The 21,929-nt window shown below is 40.1% G+C and overlaps 1 protein-coding gene across 6 annotated transcripts in view; it reads right to left on the bottom strand.

The window, feature by feature from the left end:
• Window positions 1-21,929, bottom strand: part of ANKRD17 (ankyrin repeat domain 17) — a 95,022-nt gene that overhangs the window by 34,627 nt on the left and 38,466 nt on the right. For all 6 annotated transcript variants that reach the window (XM_055794083.1, XM_055794082.1, XM_055794081.1 and 3 more), the window contains exons 2-13: window positions 16,473-16,626; window positions 15,705-15,861; window positions 13,066-13,213; window positions 12,629-12,776; window positions 11,283-11,516; window positions 9,300-9,394; window positions 3,838-4,075; window positions 3,062-3,253; window positions 2,569-2,678; window positions 1,676-1,763; window positions 617-744; window positions 27-170 (exon numbers count right to left, since the gene is read on the bottom strand). In XM_055794083.1, coding sequence (XP_055650058.1) covers window positions 27-170; window positions 617-744; window positions 1,676-1,763; window positions 2,569-2,678; window positions 3,062-3,253; window positions 3,838-4,075; window positions 9,300-9,394; window positions 11,283-11,516; window positions 12,629-12,776; window positions 13,066-13,213; window positions 15,705-15,861; window positions 16,473-16,626 — 1,836 coding nt within the window. The remainder of the gene's footprint in view (window positions 1-26; window positions 171-616; window positions 745-1,675; window positions 1,764-2,568; window positions 2,679-3,061; window positions 3,254-3,837; window positions 4,076-9,299; window positions 9,395-11,282; window positions 11,517-12,628; window positions 12,777-13,065; window positions 13,214-15,704; window positions 15,862-16,472; window positions 16,627-21,929) is intronic.

Consider the following 21,929-nt stretch of genomic DNA (forward strand, 5'->3'; position numbering starts at 1 on the left):
ACAGACAACCAGCCCTTACATCTTACCCTATTCAAATCATGGGATGGTGGGGTCAGCTGAGTAGCATCAGGTGGAGGAGCAGAAAGCAAGTTGTTTGGGTAATCTAGAAGGTAACAAACCACGCTGGTATGACCACCTTTTGCTGCCTCTATTAACATAGTTGATCCATCCTAATGAGGGAAAGACCACAGTATTAGAAAACAGCATCATCAAAACATGACAGCACTGAAGCATTTTGGAAGACACAATGGAGTATCTATTAAGACTGCTTTAATAAACAGTCATTCTACCTGCAGTTAAGTCCACATCTAAACTTAAGGACACTTAAGTATTTCCAAAAAAACCTAGTACTTTTTAGAAGGACCTTACTACTTGAGCACAACCTATACTTTCATGGTAATGAATAGACCTGCACTACTCCTAACAACTTACATAAACATGGTCACGAGCATAACGCCTGCTTGTGTAAATACCAGCTCTTGCACCTTACTTCATTTAAATCATGACATGTTGGGTCAGTTGCAGAGAACACAAAAGGAGAAAATTTGCATGGGTATTGTTAGTTTTAATATTAATGAAAGACTACTTCAGAGGAAAACAAGGTTGAGCAACAAACCTTCAGTCTGTGTGTAGGATCAGCACCATGAGCTAGCAGTAATTCCACAACTGCCAAATGACCTCCAGCACAGGCCAGCGACAATACTGTATGATCGTTGTTAGCTGTGGTCCTATTCACATTTGCTCCTTCAAAAATAACAGGGAGAAATATTATTTAGAAAGACTTCTACTCATTCTCCTGTACCTGAAGTGACAAGAAGTTAACTTTTCTTAAATACAAACCTGTAGTTCTCCATGGCTGCAGTCTTAAAACTGACAAACAGTCAATTACTACTATCAGAAGACCTTTTAACAGAAGAGCAACCCTACCTGGACTTAAACTCCAACCTCACTTTTCTAATGGATTCCTTGTAAGCACAGAACATCACACAGCAGATTAACCTATCGTTTTTAAAACTGCAGCAATTGTGCTAGGGCTGTCCCTCTTTTTAAAATTAAAACAAATGCTAAGATCCAGCACGTTGATCCATGCATCTTAGCACCAGCAAGCAGATGATTCATTGCAGCTCTGCTTCCTTCCTCTACAATCTAGACAGGGAAAACTACATCACACTGAAGCTTTAAGCCAGTCCTGCTCCATACAAGGAAGGTACAAGAAAAATCCATCACTATCAGCTCAAGAGAGAGAAAACAGCAATTCTGAGACGTGTCAACTCTATGCATTCAACAGTGATGTAAGGCTGGAGCCGATGAACTTGCTTGATTTTGTCAGAACTAAGTCACAACTTTGAGACAAACAGGCACTTCAAGTTCAACTTCTGGAAAGATTGCTCAAAAGCCACACCAAGAGCATGGAGACACCCAGTAAGCACTACTACTGTTGCTGCTTTTACTAGGCATCAGAGACTGGAATGTAACTGTTTTCAGAAGCAGCTGCAGTTCCCACTAATCTCACCAGAAACCAGAGGTGATCATTACGTGCCTAGTTTGAGAATCAATTACCTACTTGACTTAAAATACTTTGAAACAAATCCAAGAAAGTTACACTAGTACTAACACGTTCTTAACCTTGAGTATTTCGAGCACCAGGAAAGCCAAACCCTTCTCACACTCTTACCTTTGCTAATCAAGAACTGAACAGTGCAAACATGACCTGCCCTTGCAGCTTTCATGAGAGGAGTTCTTCCACCTTCTGATTCATGCTCCTAGAGCAGATAAAGAAAGGCTTAAAATTCAGAAGTAGCAGGCGTGAAAGGATGCAATTCAGCCTTCTGGGTTTTTTTGATTGGAAAGACATCAGACACAGAAGAACCCTTTTTAATGTTTTACAAAATGCAGACAAAAATTCATTTAACATTTGAACTGAGCCCGTCTTGCAGATGGATGAAACTACCTACCTACCTTTGTACAGGTCGAGAGTCCTGGACAAGTAGTATTCAGGGACATAGTGGGGATTTTAGTTAAACATATTATGTACTGTCATGCTTAACTTCACTTCTTGATAACATACAGCTGTACAAGCCTACTGAAATGTAAAAATCGATTTACCTCTGTCATCTTAACTGCATTACGGTATACCAACTAGATCATGTCAGAACAGAGCTATCAACTGCTTGCTGCACAAGGAACAGAACAAGTTCACAGGTACATGTACTAACTCATGATCAGCTCAACAGTTTAAAGCTGAATACCATTCAGGACTGCACATGACAAAAGATCCCCTATTTTTTCTGTACAAGCAACCCTGAAAGGCTTGGAAATGCTTTAGACATCAGTTGCCAAAGTACCACAATTGACCTAAGCACTTTCAGGTAATTAAACAGCCTGAGAACTATTAGAAAAGCATCACCAATTCTCACTTCTTTAAAAGAAAAAGGTTAAAAGACAATTTGAATACAACTGTAACAAATAACAGCAAACTGCTAAGTTTTCAGCAACAGACATGGGACAAAAACAGCACGCATTTATAATTTTATTACCTAATAAGACTTTAAGAAGGTAATGACTTACCAGATCTGCACCTGCCTGAAGTAAGACATCTGCTACATCAGTATGGCCATTTTCACAGGCATATGTCAGTGCTGTGTCACCTGTTGCTGTTGTTGCATGCACATTAGCCCCTGAAGCAGTAGTAATGAGCATGTAAGCTTTATGAAGTTCATTACAGAAAATATGCAACTGTCTTCATCATCTTTACCATGATCAGATAGTAATTTTTAAATTTCCCCCTTCCAATCCAGTATCTTTGAAACAGACAACTTAAATCATACTCTAGAGGAATAAAACAAGTAAACATAAACTAGAAGTTCAGTTTCAAGTAAGTTTACATCAGCCTCATCTTCAAAAGCTAAATTAGGATCCAACTAATAAATTACTTAAAGTTCCACAAACCTTTGCAGTCAACTTCAAGAAGCTGCTAGTGAAAGTGTAATGAGTATGGAAAAAGGTATTTTTCTCTCAAGGTTACATTCTCTACAGAACCGTTAACAAAACTACTCCATACCTGCAGCTAATAAATATTTAACCAGCTCCAAATGACCCTCTTGAGCCGCCTCCATCAAAGGTGTGGAACAACCAAGTTCTATATCAGCTCCTGCTTTAATAAGAAAATCTGCAACCTCCAAAAAACCTCCACAGCAAGCCAGAGTTAATGCAGTTTCTTGCGTCTCTTCTGTTTGAGCATTGATGTTTGCTCCTTAAAACAAAATAAAACACCAGTTACTGAAACCAGTATCAGCTGACAAAGCCATTCCCTATGCACAAGGCATCTTTTTGTAACTTATGTTGTTTCTACAGCTGCAGAAATTTTCTTCTAAAATCATGGTGTATCAAATTTAAAGATTTCAACTTTAATGTCTTTGGAAATCCCTCTGAGGGCCTCAAAGCACTTATCTACAGCTTTTCAGCAACAACACCATCTCAAGATAGGCCAAGGCCACTGTGCAGAGCACAAGTTACCCACATTAACAGTTCATGGTTCAATGTCTGTGATAAATGCAAACCTGTTCTGAAGAACAATTCAGAATGACCACTTATAAAGGGAACTAGTAGAGCAAAGGACATTTTGAAAAAAAAAAAAAACAAAACCAAAAAAAAACCACCACAAAAAAAACACCAAACAAAAAAAAACCCCAACCACCCAACAACTGTCCAAAAACAGGAGGGCAGAAGCTGTTGAATGAGGAAACCAAAATTACTGTAACTTAGCTTTCCCCCTGCCTCCTAACATACACAGATACCTACTGAATTACAGTCCATAGAAGGCACGACAATAGTTACCTTGACCAAGTAACAGTGCCACCATCTCTTCATGGCCTTCTCTAGCTGCTTCCATTAATGGTGTGTATCCTTCATCGTTTACCTCTTCCAAGTTAGCTCCACGTTCAATCAACAAAGCTGCCAGTTCAACATGCCCGCCACAGGCTGCCAAAGTCAATGGAGACTCAAAAGAGTCAGCAGGCATGTTCACCTGAGCTCCACTATCAAGAAGTAATCTTGCCACTTCCACATGGCCATCCTAGGAATTCAAAAAAACCCAAGATCAAAAGACTGTCAACATAGAAGAATTGCTCCTCTTCTCCTAAGCTTTAAGTAGTCACCCACTCAAATGCCCTCAGAAGACACAAAGCAACAAATAAGTAAAGCAGTTCAAAAAAATAATTTAACTTGCTTAATAGTTTTCCTAATTTTTTTTACCCAAGTATTTGTATAAAAGCTAAAGAGCTATTATTAAATAGACACCCAAAGAAGCTTCAAGCACGTTTTAGTGAATATGTTCAATTCAAGACTGAAATATTTAGAGCCACACATTAAACTTTCCCACCAATCGTGTCAGTAACAAGCTGGTCAGCTTCTTCATATCAGACTCAAGTTCAAGTGTTCAGGATCAGCTTGCTTAGGTGGGAAAAAACCAAACCAAGAAACCCACACAAAAACCCAAAACTCAAACAGCTGAGAGGGAGCTCAACACTTTTAGAAGCTTGCCTCCTCCACAAGAACAATAGCAAAATCCTCTGACACCCAGTACTCCTCTTTGTTAAAGACTGTAGACAGAACCATATGTGCAAAATTATTTAAGGAATACAAATTCTAATTAGTAAGTTACTACTCAAATGTATTTCTTCTTGTATTCTGCCAACAAATTTCCTAGTAACAACACAAGCAGTCTAATAAATAAAGGAGAATGAAGAGAATATCAGTCAAAAAAAAAAAAATCTCCTGGGTGTAAGAACAGGTCTTGCTGTTCTTCCTGAAGACTACAAAACCTTTACATTGCAAACAAGTCACTCAATGCCAACGCTCCCCATTTTGACAAAAAGAAGGAATTTTGTTTGAAATTCAACATGCGCTTGCATTGTTAAATACAGTGTATTTTAGTTATAAAAACAACGCATGCCAGGAGTACAGACTGTCCTCACGTCCATGCAGGCTGTTAGTGTCTTGGAGTATTTACAGATTCCCAGCTTCTGGGGAGGGAGGCGGAAGAGAGGACAGGATTTAAGTTTAACGATTTTGCTTCCTTCCTTTCTTAAAAAGAAGTTGTGCATGCTGACATTGCTTGTCTCTTGGCTCCTGCAGAACTATTTCACTGCTCAGTTTAATATCAGTGCCAGGATTTGCTTTCTCCCTCCAAGAGAAAAGCCAAAACAAGACCATTTGTCAAGGGTTCCTCATACATCACAGGAGGCACCTGAACCTTCCCTTGGCAGGACCTTGGTAGGATTTTCCAGATACCATCATCATGCTGTCAAACTCATTTTACCAAAACAAGGTCTTAAGTTTGCTTTCTTCCTTTAGAAAGAAAGAAAATACTATACTTGACTGTATGATCTTTGCCATGTTTTTAGTATGCCATAAATTCAGGAACTATTTGAAGTGGCTTTTCAGCTCTATGTTTACACTGGAGGCCTAACAGTGACATATCCAGCTGCCACTCAGTCCTGCTTTTGTTTAGACAGAAGCAGAGACTGGCTTGGTCACTGCAGTCCAACAACAGCACAGACTCTCCAAGCTGGTTTTCTCCGTAAGGAAACTGCCACCATTCAAACTTGGAGCAACCAGAATGGGAAAAGGTCTAACACACAAAACACAGGACGACTGCATAGAACAACCAGCAGCTTACCAAGAACACGAAGCTAACCCAAGGCTGTCATTGAACAAGGCAAGTGTGCCTTGATCTCAGATTAATTCATGAGACAGCAAATTGCAGCCATTGCCATCCTTGCCAAGCTAGAAACCACAAGCCCGAAGAGCTCTTTTCCAGACAAAATATAGAACTGCCTCCGACATTTTTACACTTCATTTGAAGTGTTTTATACCTTCTTCTAATATACAGGGAGCAAAACATGATTTCCTCTCAGAAAAATATCTAGGACATTAACTAGGGCATATTCACCTTTTACATGAAATGACAATACTATATTAGGGAAAAACTCCAAGACTCCATAAAGAATCTTTCCTCAGGGAAATGCAGAGACAGTGCCTCAACCATTAGGCTCTGGCAAGACAGCTCACTAATCATCCCCAATCCACAACAAGCATGGCAAACAGCAGTATAAAGGTATGCTTCAAAGCTTCTTACATGGGCCAAGCAGCCTTGAGAATAACTGCTGGTGGAATAACCACACAAAGAAATGTTATCTGTGCTTTCACAAGCCCTGCAATGGGGTGGTGCTGTTCAGCTCTTTTACAACAGCTAGGAAAATCCTCAGAACTGCTGTTAGATCACAAAAAGTCATCTGATCAACCTGCACAAGCGCACCAGGTGTATTTTAAGGATCAACCACTGTGGGCAAACAGTACTCAGCCCTTGCTGTGGAAAATGAGGTAACTTCAGTAAGAGGAAGCACAAACTCGATATACCTGCTTTTTGTTCCCAGAAGGCAAGTCACATTGCCCAGGAACTCATTTGCATTAAACCAATGTTAACTGCTGTCTATAGAAAAAGCTCTGTCAGAAGTCTTCCCAAACGCCTTGTAGAAGGTTTAAACAGTCTCACGGTTCTATAACATATTCAAGTTCAATGCTATTCTAAAGAAGGTAGTTTTCTTCTGCTACTGAAGAGTGACAACTGTTTCTGCAGAAAAAAACATGCTGAGATGAGAAGGCCCTGTGCTGCTTTATTTCAGACTGCAACCTTTTCAAGTACTGCTATGGAAAGCTGCTCCCTCTCCTAAGCAGAGCTGAAGGTACTGAGACTCTCCGCTGTCTGTCAATTCCAAGCAGCAGCATGTAAATGCCTACTTTGGAATAGTTTCCTACAGAAATAAGGGAGGCAGATTTTTATTTTCTTTCCCTATTGCTCACTAAGTCTTTGTAAAAACTGGGTCTCAACACTTCCGCGAGTCCAATGGACTTTTGTTAGTTTGTTCATGGAGGTAAAAGAGTGGCAAGGAAAACAAGGCTTGCTCCATGAAATAGCAACTTTCTCTGCAAACTTCTGATCTGTGAAGAAAATGTCCCAACGAGAAGGCTACTGCAACATCGAACAACTTAATTCTATCGCCATGTTCCAACAATAAATTTGCTGCAAGGAAAGTGTCCGTGATTTTTATAAGGCTAATCTATTCAGATTTCAGAGTGAGATAAACAATACCTGCAGTCCTGTTTATCTACATGCCTGCCTTTCTAATGACTTTTTGAGAAGTATGGTGCTTTCTGTTAATGATTCCCCTATCTGAAGCCATTAACTTCCCTCAGTAGGCACAACTGGCTGATTTTAGAACCATTACAGTTATTTCAGGGAAGGGAAGACTAAGTAAGCATTTGCAGCACTCCTCTACAGCCACAGATTCACATGACGCTACGCAAGGCTAATGAAATGAAAAACCCAACCCATGAGAAATCATCTTTAGAGAAGAGGACAGAAAGGAAACCCAAGAGACAAGTTTTCAGTTTTATGTTGAAATTCCATATTCAAATGAAGGATCTGGCATATATCTTGGCATAAGGCACAAACAAACTACTGACCTACCTAAGCATGCTGCGGCTACACACCCTAAATAGTACAGAAAACCTCTGCAGTAAGCATTGCTCAACAGCTTACTGCAAATTCAGGGCCACAAAGAAAACGGGGCGGGGTCTAAAACTGAAGCATAATTCTGCTCTGGTTTGTTTCATTTTCATTTCTCCAGCAGGAAAAGTTTCAAAACGTTCTCATTCTAGAAACACCAACTAACAGCTGCTGAATTTTTCACCCTGCTAGCTTACCCCTGCCAACCCTTGGTATGGTGCAGGGTTAACCAAGTCACAGCAGCATATTCACCTCTCTGAGAAGGGGTACCAAAGCCTAAACAATTCCTGAAGCAGAAATGAAGGGAATAAATGGGAACGTTTACTCCACCATAAAAAGAAATCTCCAAAGGAAAAGGCCAAAGCAACTGAATCCTATTACCTCAAGTAGTATGTAGGGAATAGATTTCAAATAAGATATGCGCTTTAAAGAAGATGCAGATACATGAGACTTTACATAGCCCAACAGTACTTCAAACAGAAAAATCTATCTCTGAAGATGTGAATTTATCAAGTCTTCGTCACCACTAAATCCTGGAATAATTGTTAAATCTGGCACCAATTATACAATTTCAGCATTAAAATGTACCCATACAACACTTTTGCAAGGGAAAGCTTCATATGTATTTCTGTTCTACAGCAAGAAACTTACAAAAAACAAAAATCAGAGTTGTTCTCAGAATCATACTACATTTTATAAAAAGGTAATTATTCTACACTGTCATTTTACAATTGCCTCAGATAGGCAAAACAACATGAAAGTAGTCTTATTAGCAAGAAGTTAACAATGTCCCCTTCTGTTTCCTAGCTGCTTCCCAAACAGCTTCTGATCCCATGTTTGATGAGCACATGGCTATGTGAACCATACTGAAACAAGCTGTGCATGCACATCCCTCAACATAACCACCTGCACTGAAGGCATGTAGCTTACAAACTGCTTAAACATGACACAGGTATGTTAAATGCGTCCAGCAGCCAGGTTATGACAGTATTCACTGCCTATGTTTAGCACACTAGAGCTGTTAAAAGCCCTTCAAGAACCCCCAAGAATCTTCCACTTTAAGCTACTTAATTTAGAAATTCGTCTGTAAAGGATTTGCCCATCGTAAACTGGAAGTTGCTCGCCCAGAAGCCTGCAAAATTACACAAAGCAAGAAAATAAAGGTACTATTCAAATAAATTACTCTTATTTACTTTTGGCTATCTCTTGAAGTCATTCATTTCTCTGAAGTCACAAAAAATAGCTGTTTTGAACCAGCTTCCATGATTATCAGAAACACAAAAAGCCAAGAGCAAGTGACACAAAATAAGACAAGGAGAGATGCAGCCTACAGAAGCTGCTCTGGGACAATAAGCACAGCTCTACTCACTGATTTCTGCCATTTATGGGAAAAAAAATAATGAAGTGCTGGACATACAGAAATCTACTTATTCCAAGGACAGGTTAATATAGCTCTCCTGCTAATGCTCACACGATACAACTTCTAGCTGGTGTCACTTAAGAATTCAACTACTTTGTCAGCCCCAAGAGGAGCAAGTTCAATTTTGCTCATTTAGGAAGCACTATTTTTTAACCAGGTATTTCCCTCTCTGCCCTCCAATTTCTTCTGTGAAAGTACACAGAACTGAAACATCACATAGGTAGGTTCTGTACCAAAAGGAATCACTTTGTTCACCGTCAGGATGTGAAAAGTACATACACCTCACTGCTCAAGCCATATATCTCTTACCATGCAAGCCTCCATAAGAGCAGTATGCATTTCATCTGTCTTGTGTTCCTGGTCTGCACCAGCTTCCAGCAGAAATCTCACCATTTCTAGATGACCTGTAGGGAGAAAATATTTAACAGATAAAACATGTTTCACAACTCATAGAAAGGGTCTAATGTATGTAACGAAGGTAACAGACAGCCATGCTACAACATAAAGTCCCCTGGAACACTCTTGAAAGACATGTTCATATCTATGCATTCAATGTGCACAGAAGTTTAGCATAATTATTATAAATATAATTCAATTCACTTAAGTTTCTAAAATCATGTCTGCACTACGTGTGTTCCTTGAAGTGACAGTAGAGCCAAGCAGCGCATGCTCCAGGAGCTTTACCAGCATAATTTATTTTCTGGAAAGATATTTCCCATTTTTTTCCATCAACAAAATATTTGTTTTTTGTTGGGAAGTCAGGATTTCCCCTCTGCTTGCTTGACATTAAGGATTTAAGTTAATGCTCTTACGAATGGCATTCTAACCAGTCCCTGAGCTCACACCGACCCTCATACCATAAAACACATGAAGCAGATAGGAGTTCAACCATCTGTAGGAATCCTCTAAAAATAAGGACACCTAACAGCTTTTTGAAAATATTTGCTCTCAGCCACTCCATTAATTCATGGCTATAATTCATCAAGTCCTGTATCTGTGCCAAGTCCAGTCAACTTAGCTACACAGTCATGACCCACACCATACGCAGGCATATTAAACCAAGTCTAACAAAAAACACCCCCACCCTGCTGTTTTGTAACTCAACATAACTGTGGCTAAGCCTTAAAAGTAGAAATACACCTGGCAACATCATCAACAGCACAGATTCTGCCAAAAGAGACTATACTTTGCACCCTTCCCCTTCTTTGGGACAAGTTACTGACCAAATATCATGTGTCATTCTACTACAGGAAGCAAGCAACATGAGGAAATAAAGAGCTTATCTTTATGCCCCAAAGATGCGATCTGAAGCAACACAGAAATTCACAAAAGACAGATAAATCATATATAGGTAAAGCAAAAACCGTAACAGCCTAAGTATCTTTACTTCTGCCCCATATATCCAGTGAGCAGCTGATTAAGCACCGACTTTTATTTTTCATTTCAACTTTCCAAGCTCACTGCAGGATTCAGAGCCCAAGCACATTTTCTCAGGGAGGGAGTGTTTTGCAGTCTCTATCCCCTCTCAAAAACAGTCTTTGCTCCGAGAGCCACCACAAAAGAAAGTTACCACAGCTTATGAAGGTGTTCAGCAACAGCGAAACAAGAATTTATTAAGGCAGGTAAAAGAAACATAGAAGACAAAGACTATCTTGTACTGAGGTGCCACAGAAGTACCTCTGCTACTGACATCAATTACTCTATGATGCCAAGAGCCACCCTTAATAGCTCTAATAAAACATGTCCTAAGTGACTGTAAGAGCAACTGCTCAGCTGTGTGAACACATCTGGCCTCTTAGTTACCATCTTCAGCCCTTGCCTGGGTGATGCAAGATCGCTGCCTAATTCTCTAAGGGAGGCAAGAGAGGCCTGTTGCCTAAGCACTGGCACCTAAAATGCAAAGTCCTAGATTCTGCATGTTTTCCAGGTGCTAAATCCTTTAAAATGCAGTCACTTCTGTATCTATGCAGAGGTATTTTGTATAATATAGCTACAATACAGAAAGTTTACTATATTTACTCCTCGTCTCCTAATTAAATAATCTTTTAAAGCATGACGACTTAGGCAAAAGGTTTGTATCTTGATACTTACACTCTCCCCACCTATCATCATTCTACACATGGCACCTACATGCTATGTGGTATCACAGCTGGGATAAAACTATCAGAAAGGGTCTATTCAAAGCCTTTAAATTCATTTTGTCCTGGACAGAAAGGCTGAATAAATACATGTTTGAGAAGACTTTTCACACCTGTCACACCTTTCTAATAAACGTGGTATTCAGTACTATACCTTTGTAGCAAGCCAGTGTAAGTGCACTCTCCTTGAATTCATTGGAATGCGTATTTATGCCCGCTCCATTTTCTAACAGCACTCTGGCCACTTCCACATGGCCAGCACTTCCTGCTTCCATCAGAGGAGTGTGACCATTCTCATTATGGTCCTCAATACTCGCACCTGATTCCAGCAGTACTTTCACAACATCTACGTAGCCTCCAGCACAAGCATACGTAAGGGCTGTATTGCCTAAAGCCAGAAGAGAAAAAAGTTTAGCAACAGATTTTGATAGCATTTCTACACTTGGAACTTCAACTTACGCTCCATTTCATCCCCTTTTACCCAGCTACCTTACAGAACAGGGTTTTTCTTTTTTTGGCTACAAACCAAGAACTACAGGGCGGAGAAAAAAAGCAAGTAACTGCACAAAGGAGCTCAGTGCTGACAGGCTGAAGGTCTCCATGTGCGTGGTGACTGTATCGACACTCATTTTCCCATTTCTATCCCAACTCCTGTCACAAAACCCCATCCTTTTCTTGTTGATCAGCAGGGACATACTACACGGTAAAAAAGAAAGCTCAAAACAAGAACAGAATGAACTGCTGATTCTAAATCAAGTCTTAACACTTCTACACGGCTAGTTCAGAAACGCCCATAGGCTTTACAAGGAGATGAAAACAATCTCCATGAAAAAACTACAAAGATATTTATCTGAACAGAATAGGCAAAATATGTGCCTTTGTGAAAGATACCTTGAAAGAAGTTAAAGGTCAAAGCAGTATTACTATTCAGAACTACTTCACTGAAAAAAAAAAGTAGTAAGGTGCCTTCTGCTATCCCAACTTTCCTCATCATTCAGGGTCAGGACTCCATTTGTCAATGTCTGCTGACCACACACCATCTCTCCACCTCAAGGCCCCACGAACTTAAGAAAATTACCCAATTTGGTCACTTCAAGACAAATGCCTACCAAACCACTGTAATGAAGAGGGGTGGGGTGGGGTGGTAGAGTTCATCTTATGTTTACTATTTTCCCTTGGTTTCCTAGACTTGAAACCAAATAATTTCTATGTACACACAAACTTCCCCAATTGTGATTAAAATGCTACCTGACAACAAATCCTACGTACGCAAAGACCTTTCAGTTCTTAATTGACCTTATCTACCTTTGTATGTATGCAACCAACAAATATAGCTTCATTTAAGAAAAGGCAGAAGCTAAATAGTAAAACCACAAGGAAGCATTCTGCATTGCCGGGCCAAGAGCCATTCCTCCCAAATTTCCTCACACACAAAAAGATTTGCACACTGAAAATCTCACCTTTCAGTAATTTTCAACAAGCTCAACACACTTAATTTACCTGTTGATGACTGTGCATTCACATCAGCACCATGAGCTAGCAGCAACTTGACAATTTTGACATGTCCGCCATTAGCAGCAGCCATTAAAGGTGTTATGTCTCCTTTAATACCACGGTCCTCTACATTAGCATGCATTGCCAGAAGAACCTGCAAACACAAAGGTGATCAACAATTCTGGCAAGTGACAAACCAGCACATGAAGATGGTTGAAATGCTACACAAAACCCCTACTTTCACCAACACCCAGTTTTGTGTTAAAATCAGTTAGAGAAAGTAAACACAAAGAATGCATTTAGTAACATTCGGTTCACATCTAAGTCTTCATTTGCCAGTTAACTGACATCTACTACTATAACACCACCTCCCAGGTGCATGAGACTGGAATACAATTAATTCAGCACTTATTTTTGTACAGATACACAACTAGGAAACCAACCTGTGCAAGCTCATAATATCCTGCTGAGCAGGCTAAACAAAGGAGGCTTTCCCCTTCTTCTGTGTGCTCGTTCACACTTCGTCCTTCAATTAGCAACTTCCGCACAGCATTTACATCTCCTTCTGAACAAGCCTCTGCCAAGCTGCGGCTAATAAAATAGAAAGCATTTAGAAGTGAAAAAGGACTATGCTTGAAATGCTTGCTCTATGTGCAGAGTAAAAATCCAACATGCCATGAGGATGCAGCCAACAAAAAAAGAAACATGATCAAAAAAATGCCAACTGTTAATTAATGAGGTGCCACTTTTACACCTCAGGTTTTCCACACATCTCTTCTGAAAATTGAGCTTTGGTAGTCCCAGTTTCAAAACACAGGTTTTGTCCCACTTGTTCTCTAAAATAAGATTCGAAGAAAAAGAAGAACTGATTAAATCATGGTAAGTACAACACCATGAGTATTCCCTTCCAAATCTGCAACCATAACTCAGGGTTTTATTCACACTCTCTTTTAGCCCATGATCAGAGGACACAGAAATCACGTGTCCGTCTTAAAACTTTAACTTTTCTTCAGCACCCTAACTGTTAAACTACATCACCTGCATCACTTCTCCTGTAACAAAAATAACCACTTTCTCCTCCATCCTGTGCTGAAAGCCCCAGAATTTTGTAAGACAAAAATGTTTCAGTTGCAACCCTAACTCAACCAAGCAGAAAAAGTGTAAAGTTCTCCTAGTTTGGTAAGCTCTAATCCAGAAGTACTTGTGGTTGTCATGTCACTCCATAACTTCTTCTCTTCTATCATTCAAATTCTGTTCCAGTCAAAAAAGGGTCTACTGGAAGCACATTTTCAATCTCACTGATCCTGTCTTCTGCCTGCATTGCTGTATTGGGTCTGGCTGAGTTCCATAGCAGCCCTCGGTGCTGTGCTTGTATCTGTAACTAGAAAGGTGGTGAGAACACAGAGTGTTTTGACTACTGCTGAGCAGTGCTAGCACAGCATCAAGGCTGGATATTCCATACCATATGACATGTGCTCAGATACAAAAGCTAACAGAAAGAAGGAAGGGATGGCATTTGCTATGTATGATGTTTGTCTTCCAGAGCAACTGCTATGCATGCTGAAGCCCTGCTTCCCAGGAAATGGCCAAACATCGCCTGCTGATGGGAAGTAGGGAATAACATCTTTTTTTCTTCCTTCGCTTCTGCATGTGCAACTTTTGCTATTGCTTCATCAAACTGCCTTTCTCTTGACCACAAAGTTTTGGGGTTTTTTGCTATCTTATTTTCTCCCCCGCCATTCTGCTGAGGAGGGGATTCAGAGTGGCTTGGTGGGCACCTGGCATCCAGTCACAGTCAACCCACCACAACTGCCTTCATTCCAAAATAGTAAATGCTTTGTGAGAATAAAACTTGAAGTCTAATGTATTTCTCTATTCTGCTCCAAATAATTGGATCAATAATAATAAATCTAAACTAATGGCCTCACCCCACCCACTGCCCTTTCATCTCTTCCCCATTTAGGAAGTCCTACCCACACAGGACTAACTCAAAAGGAAATGGAAAAATAAGGTATCTGACAGAAAAACACCGCAAACCATACATCTCAATGAGAGTATGAGCAATTCTTAAAATACTAAAGATATAAAAGCAGGCATTTGTGCACACTAATGTAAACCTGTATACGGTACCCAGGACTCCTATTTAATTCATGCTATCAGACACAGCCTTAATGTATGGAGAACTATTTCTCAAATGTGTCTGTTCAATTCCCACATTTGTCTTTATTTCCCACAACCTCTGTCTCAGTAACAACTTCGGCAATGGCCACCATTTACAAGAGAAGAGGCAGCTAGGGACAAGGAGGGACACACGTAGAATAGAAGCAGACATAACACCAAACTACTCTGCTCTTCTTCGTATGCCCTGATAACACACCAGGAAATGTTTCTTTGAAGTTACTCAGTATACAACGAACAAACTGCCAACCAGCACAGCAGCACTTGGTTGCTCCTGCAGACATTCTGTTTCTGTTGTATTGAAGCTTAATGACAGCCTAGAAGGCTACCTTCTTTTTCTTTCCCTCATGAACGCCCCAGTAAGAAAGAAAATGACAAATGAAGCCAGGAAGTCCAGTTAGAAGGTAGCAGCTGTCTGGCCAAGGCTCTGTCCAAGGTCCTACCCAACACAAGAAAGCTGCTGACCAGCGTGAATCTCCACTCCTGCAAGACTTGATTTCCTTCCCCAGTTAAAACAGCACTCTGAAGTTCTCTAAAACAGACTGGGTTATTTTTTTGGTCCCAAAGCTGGTTTCACACTATGACTGAATTTAAGGAATTGCTATTTTTTACATCATTCTAAGGCCCATACTATTTAAGAGCTTGGAAATTTTGTTTCTACAGTTACTCAAGTTAAATTACTTGGAGTGCAATTTCTGAATTCTAAGCAGTATTCATGGCTTCACTCCCCATTGCAAGACCTGATAGTCCAGGAATATTTAACAGGAGAATCACAGGGGATAACTTGGCACCAATTCCACTTGAGTAAGAGTTTCACCATCCTGTAATTAGAAGTGATACAACAAGAAAAACTGCTTCTAGAAGTAGCAAACTGAAAAAAAATCCAGTATAAAAGTTGGCTTACTTGTCCGTCTGCCCTGCATTTGCTGTGCTTTCTGCTCTCATCCGGGTAAGTGCAGCGGCAGCTTCATCCAACGCGCAACTGACCGAAGAAGTCAGTCTGCGAAGCACCTCAGGATCTGCAAATGCTTTACCATCAGCTGTAGACAGCTTACCTATTCCTTTCATCCCAATTTACAACAAATGGGTACACATGCCAGAAAAGGAGAAAACAGAGAAGTTGAAATTGAGCCTATGAGATCTGTTGGCAGAAATATTCCAAGCACAATGAACTACAGCTTCCAAAATGCAGGGATTAACTGTTTACACCACTAGTTTAAAAGCTGCACTCAGATGTGACAAGCATGAATGAAACCCTCGCATCCAGAGAAGGCATTTTTTCAACTCTTGACAACTACTTACTATAAGCAACTAGTAAAGCTTTTAATCCAGCAACTGTTATAAAACAAACGAGTGTTGAGCAATTTAGATTTTGATATAAGGCTGCAAGGCAAGGTTGGGTATAATTTTTTACTCAAGCTTCTAAAAATCCAACATTGGAGGAACCTGATCAGAAGCACAGCCTTCACAGAAAACTCTCATTTTCCAAAACTTGAAATACTTCAGTGAACTTCCTTCTCTTCAGTAACTTGCACAACCTTGCCAAGTTTGCACAGCCTTACATTCTGCACTTGTATTGTGCTCATATGGATTAGACTTATGCAAGCAGTTCCAGAACGGACTCATGTGTAAGGGCCTCAGGATTAAACCTGTATGGGACACTAGTACTTACCTGCAGCTTCAAGTAAAGCTTCTAATCTCGCCTGGGTTTCTGGATCTACTGTTCTCAGGTCAGCACCATCAGCAGTACTTGACAAAAGCAATTTAGAAGCTGTTTCCAACATAGGGTTTTCGAGATCATCCTGATCCAAGATAAATGATTCCACCTGGAAAATAACAGGTCTAGTTTAAGAATGATAACTGACCAAAACCCATAAAAAACCCACAGTTGTAGTTATCACTTAAGCATTTGCTTTTTAAGCACTGAGCCAAACCATCCTCAGTTGACTCTAAAGGGTTTCATTTCGCCAATGGAAGCAATATCATTTTCTAAAATTACATACAAAGACTGTACCTTTTATCACCTGATCCATTTGTTCTGTGACAGGAAACTACATGATACACCAGAAAAACTTTAAGACTGACTTCACACCTCCACAGTGCACTCTACAGCTTTCAAGTCCCACTTAACACAGGGAGGGAAAAGTGAAAGAATAGACACTACTCTAGAAGGTCTAAAGGTAGCTGCCATGAGTTTCCATGCAAGCTGTTAGTTTGGGCTTTTTTTTTTTCCTTCCCAAAGCATGAAAAGATACATATAGCAAGGACAGAATTATTCTAATTCACACAACCCAGTCATCTTTCAAAGAAGTAACCTACTCTCCAATGGCATTAAACTCTACTAGCACACAAACCATAAAAACTAACAGGCATCACTATTTTCATGTCCGTTGTTTTCTTGACTTGCAAAAAATTCTCACAGCTAGCTCACTTCTTTCAAGTTTGATGTCTCCTAATCCAACATTAAAAAAAACACACCACAAAAAAAAGGACCAGCGATATTTTCCATATATAACCAACGTAAATGCAACATAAAAAGGCTTCACAGAATTCTTCTCAACAAAACATTTATTTAAAACTTTACCTACAGAATATGCAACCCATTGTATCTACCTTTTCCAGAAAACAGATGCTCAGTGGCCCAAGTTCTTCTAAAGATCCTACTTTCCTGTACTCTCCATTTGTTCAGGTTGTGAAACACAGAAATTGGGGAAGAGATCAATATATTAGAGAGAAAAGCCCCTAGCATCAATTTGTTTTAATGCCTGTACTGGTTCAAGTAGTTTAGAGAAGACACTCCTGTATGAGCTCCATGAACACACCCCTAAGCCAATGAACTAGCCATCCAACCATTTTATAGTTACGAAGACCAAGTTTAGACATCCCCCAACAAAGCTTAACAGGCTCAAAAATCCACACCTTCAAAATTAAATCAAAAATTAAAAACAAATCCCTATCCAAAAATTAAGCTCAATCTAAATGCAAGTCTGCCAGACAAACAACCCGTATCTGCCAGCCACCTCTACACGATTAAAAAGCTTCCATCACCTTTCGACAAAAGCAGCTAATGTCTGTAATAGAGCAGTAACCTATTCCTACATGGAATACAGTTCATCAAGATAGGAATACAGTTTAGTTTATCCTTAAGATTCATGTGTGCCTCCAAAGTTTAAAAGCAGTCTCATGAGCATCACAAGTTCAGATTCCTGAAGATAAGTGCCCTAAGAATTTACGTGGGCAGACAAACCAGGAGTGACCAATTCATCTCAGGGCTCCTGAAAGGTCTCCCTCCATCCTCCTATCTCTCCTCTCATCACAAGTGAAGAAGTCACACAATAGCATCTTCTCTGCAGTCTGCTTCCAGCTCAAAACTTGCCAGGATACAGTACCAGCACATAGCTTGAACCTAAACATGTTCTTTGTTTAGAAACGTAGGCTGAGAACTACTTTTAAAATTACTTCAATTTATCACTTCAATGGTACCATTGAGAAACAAAAATCTGTCAGGCAGCTTTTGGCAACACACAAGTATACACCTCAAGGGTAGCCCTCAAGAAAGCTGGAGAGGGAGTTTTTACAAGGGCTTGTAGTGACAGGAAAAGGACTAATGGCTTAGGCTGGAAAGGGTAGATTTACATCAGGTATTAGGAAAAAACTCTTTACCATGAGGGTGACAAGGCTCTGGCACCAGTTGCCCAGAGCAGCTGTGGGTGCCCCATCCCTGGCAGTGCTCAAGGCCAGGCTGGACAGGGCTGGGAGCAGCCTGGGCTGGTTGGAGGTGTCCCTGCCCATGGCAGGGGGTGGGCAACTAGAGGACCTTAAAGGTTCTTTCCAACCCAAACCATTCTGTGGTTCTATTCTAAGCCTCCTTCCACTCCTTTGGAGCCTCTCTGCCCTCTTTCTTCAAACCTGGGAATATAGCAAGCCATAGGACATGAGTTCCAGCTTCTGATGAAAGCGGCTCTGATGTCCACAGCTGCGAACAGGACAGTACTGCATATTGCTCTGCAGCACTACTGTTTTTTAAGTGATACTCGCACAGGCTGAAGCTTTCCAGTTTGGCAAACTGGTGAAGGAAACTCCTAGTTTCTTCCCCAGTCCTAAGGAACAGTTCACTCCTGCTCTGCCAGGGCCCTTCACTGGTCACAGCCAGCTCTGCTCCATGCATCTGCACCACCATTTTTAGGTGGTTTTTGGTTCATCTAAGGACCTGCCATTTGTCTTCTTCCAGAGGACTAAGCTTGCTGCAGGAAGCAGCAAGAGAAAGGAACTACGCTGTTCAGGAGCCAAGCGACAGATTTCACCACTGGAAAGGCAAAACTACTGAGCAGTTGGAAGGATTCTTGGCTCACTCAACTCGTGCAAAATCTCTGCTACTCAGACTAACTAAAAAAAACCCTCATCTGAGCGAGATATTTAACAGCTGGTCGCAGTTCTTCCTAACACTGTGAAATATTTGCTAAGGAAAAAGTCAAAATAGGAAAACGTCTCTCCCCCACTCACATCCTCTCCCCTCAAATTAGGTCTTTTATGCAGTTTAAGTTTCAAATGGAAAAATCTTCCTATTTTTTTTCCAGCTAACAATATGACTGTGGTTTGATAAAAAAAAAAACCAACAACTATAACACAAGGAGAACAGGGACAAAAAGCAGTCCACTTGTAAGAAACACAGCACCAAGACAACTGCAAGTTATCTGAAGAAAACTCCATTTGCATAAAGTTTTGAAAATGCTTATTTTAATTGCTGTCACTTAAACCATTTCAGAGCAACATCTCAAGAAATTAACTTAGATAGTCTAATTTTGTTATTTAATATGTTCAATATAGCTGGTTTTCCTCCTCTAAGGTATAAGAGATGCATCTTCAACCTGTGGCTGGCAGAACTTTTCATCAAGTCCCCATTTACGCTCTAATGTATTCTCACAGTTGCCTTTTAGCTTAAGAGTTTCATTAGATCTACAGTCTTGTCTTTTCTGCCTGTTCAACATGACACAAAATACCATACAGGGTGATAGCAACAGAAGACAGTGTCTAACAGTGGTGAATAAAACTATTTTGTTAGAAGTGAAAATTCCATTTCGTTTCTCAGAAAAACACTGCCTTCTCTACAGAAGCTACAAACGAAAGACAAAGCATTTCCATTTACCACGCCAAGTAAACAGATGTTTCCTTTAATGGTCTTCAGATGTATTTTATTTCCCTTAACTAAAAAGAACATGTAGAAAAGTACACAAATGCTCCGCCTTGCATATCAGAATATTTAATCTGGGTTCTCAGTCAGTACTTCTCCGATCAAACAATACTCTGACATAATCCAATTGTTCAGACAGTCCCCAGCAGAAGGCCTTTTACAAGATTTCTCCTCCTCTCTCATCCTGCAATAAAAATCTCGTTCCATATTTGCCCAAGTTTATTTTGCCTGTAATCACTTCTAGTGTATTTGACGCTTCTATAATCAAGAAAGATGCTAGAAGAACATCACCACCAAATTCAGGCTACGCTCAAACAGAACGGCCTACAGTTTTGATGCATTGAATTCAACTATAAAGAGAAACTAAAAAATGGCTTAGAAAAGCATGATGTTAACAGGTATATAAATCCACACCTCAAGGAAATGTCATGCTACAAGTACCTTAGCGTATGTTCCAAGTCCTGTTTTTCCAAGCAAATAAAGTTTTTCTAAATTTTTCAGGTAATTTAACACTAAATTTAGATTTTCAACTTTACGTGCTTTAATCACCTCTTATTAAAAAGGCAAGTTCTTCCCCACTTAGCAAAGCTTTGCAACATCAAATTCAGTTCTGCACATTCATCCTCTCCCTCAGTGATCTCTTTTGTCCCTGTGCACACCCCCAGGCTCCTGCAAGGCACTCACACAGACCTACACATTTTGTTTTCTCTGTTTTTTGAAGTACAGACTCAAAAGAACCCACCTGTTCTTTTCTCCTCCAATCTTGGGGTGATCCTTTTGCTCCCCTGGTTTTCCCCATCAAGTAGAAAATAATATCAATGGATTTCCTCTTTACCAGACCATAATCAGAAGGTGTAACTTTTTACAAAAAACTATTCTATGGGGCAAGATCATATCTTTTCTTCTGTGTTTCATGTACTGTTCTGCCACCCAGTACATGGACCTACAGATATCTCAACCAGGTAAACTCTGATCCACTAGGACTCATGTCTATACACCCTGTAGACATCCCTGTAATAAATAAGTCAGTATTTTTATGTTTTGACTATCGAATACCAGATACTGAACATACATTTTAATAAATGCCAGGTTAGAGCAGGAAAAAAAAAAAGTACAACTGAGTTATTTTGCCCTAACTGGCATGGCTCTTGCCACCATGTGACGCTAGATCAACTGGAGACATAATTCAGTCCTAGATGCCGAGTCAAACTGCAATCTCACCATCATGTCATATACATCTAAAACTGCCATCAGCATAGATCCCACCGTGGACACACTGATGTAAACATCCTCCCATACCCCCACACCACTGTCTTCCAAGTCCATACATATGCCTCCACATGGTCTCACACAGATAAAAACTAAGGTCAAACTTCCTCCCATAGTTTCCCCTCACAAAAAAAACCCAAACCCACACACAAACAGAAAAAAACAACAAACACCTACACAAAAAAAATTCCTGCATTCATGATTTGAAGAGAAACAGTCACCTATTGATTTCAATTTTACTACTTTTAAGGCTAAACACAGATTAGCATCTTCCTAGTTTTATGTCAAGCCAGGGAGGGAGGGTAGGAGGGAAGATCAGTTCCACCTACTAACAACTGTCTCTTCACATCTTCTACACGTACAAGATAGAAATCCAGTACTCCACACCAAACAATTAAACAGCTCCTCTAGAACCACTCACCAACTAAGGTATCAAGCTACTCAAGTCTTCTCACTACCAGAATTGGTACACAATACCCAAATTAACATTACAAGCCACAAATGACAGCAACTCTAATCTTACTCTCAGAAGTACCTGCCATATATCGGCAACCTAGTACGAAAACTTTGTGCGCATCAAAACACAGTAACCAGTACTACATATCTAACCACAACATGATCTAACTCTGACAATACTGTACAATTTCACCAATAAAGAAATTCTAATCT

The sequence above is a fragment of the Falco peregrinus genome, chromosome 2 (genome assembly GCF_023634155.1).
Source record: "Falco peregrinus isolate bFalPer1 chromosome 2, bFalPer1.pri, whole genome shotgun sequence".
NCBI classification, from domain to species: domain Eukaryota; kingdom Metazoa; phylum Chordata; class Aves; order Falconiformes; family Falconidae; genus Falco; species Falco peregrinus.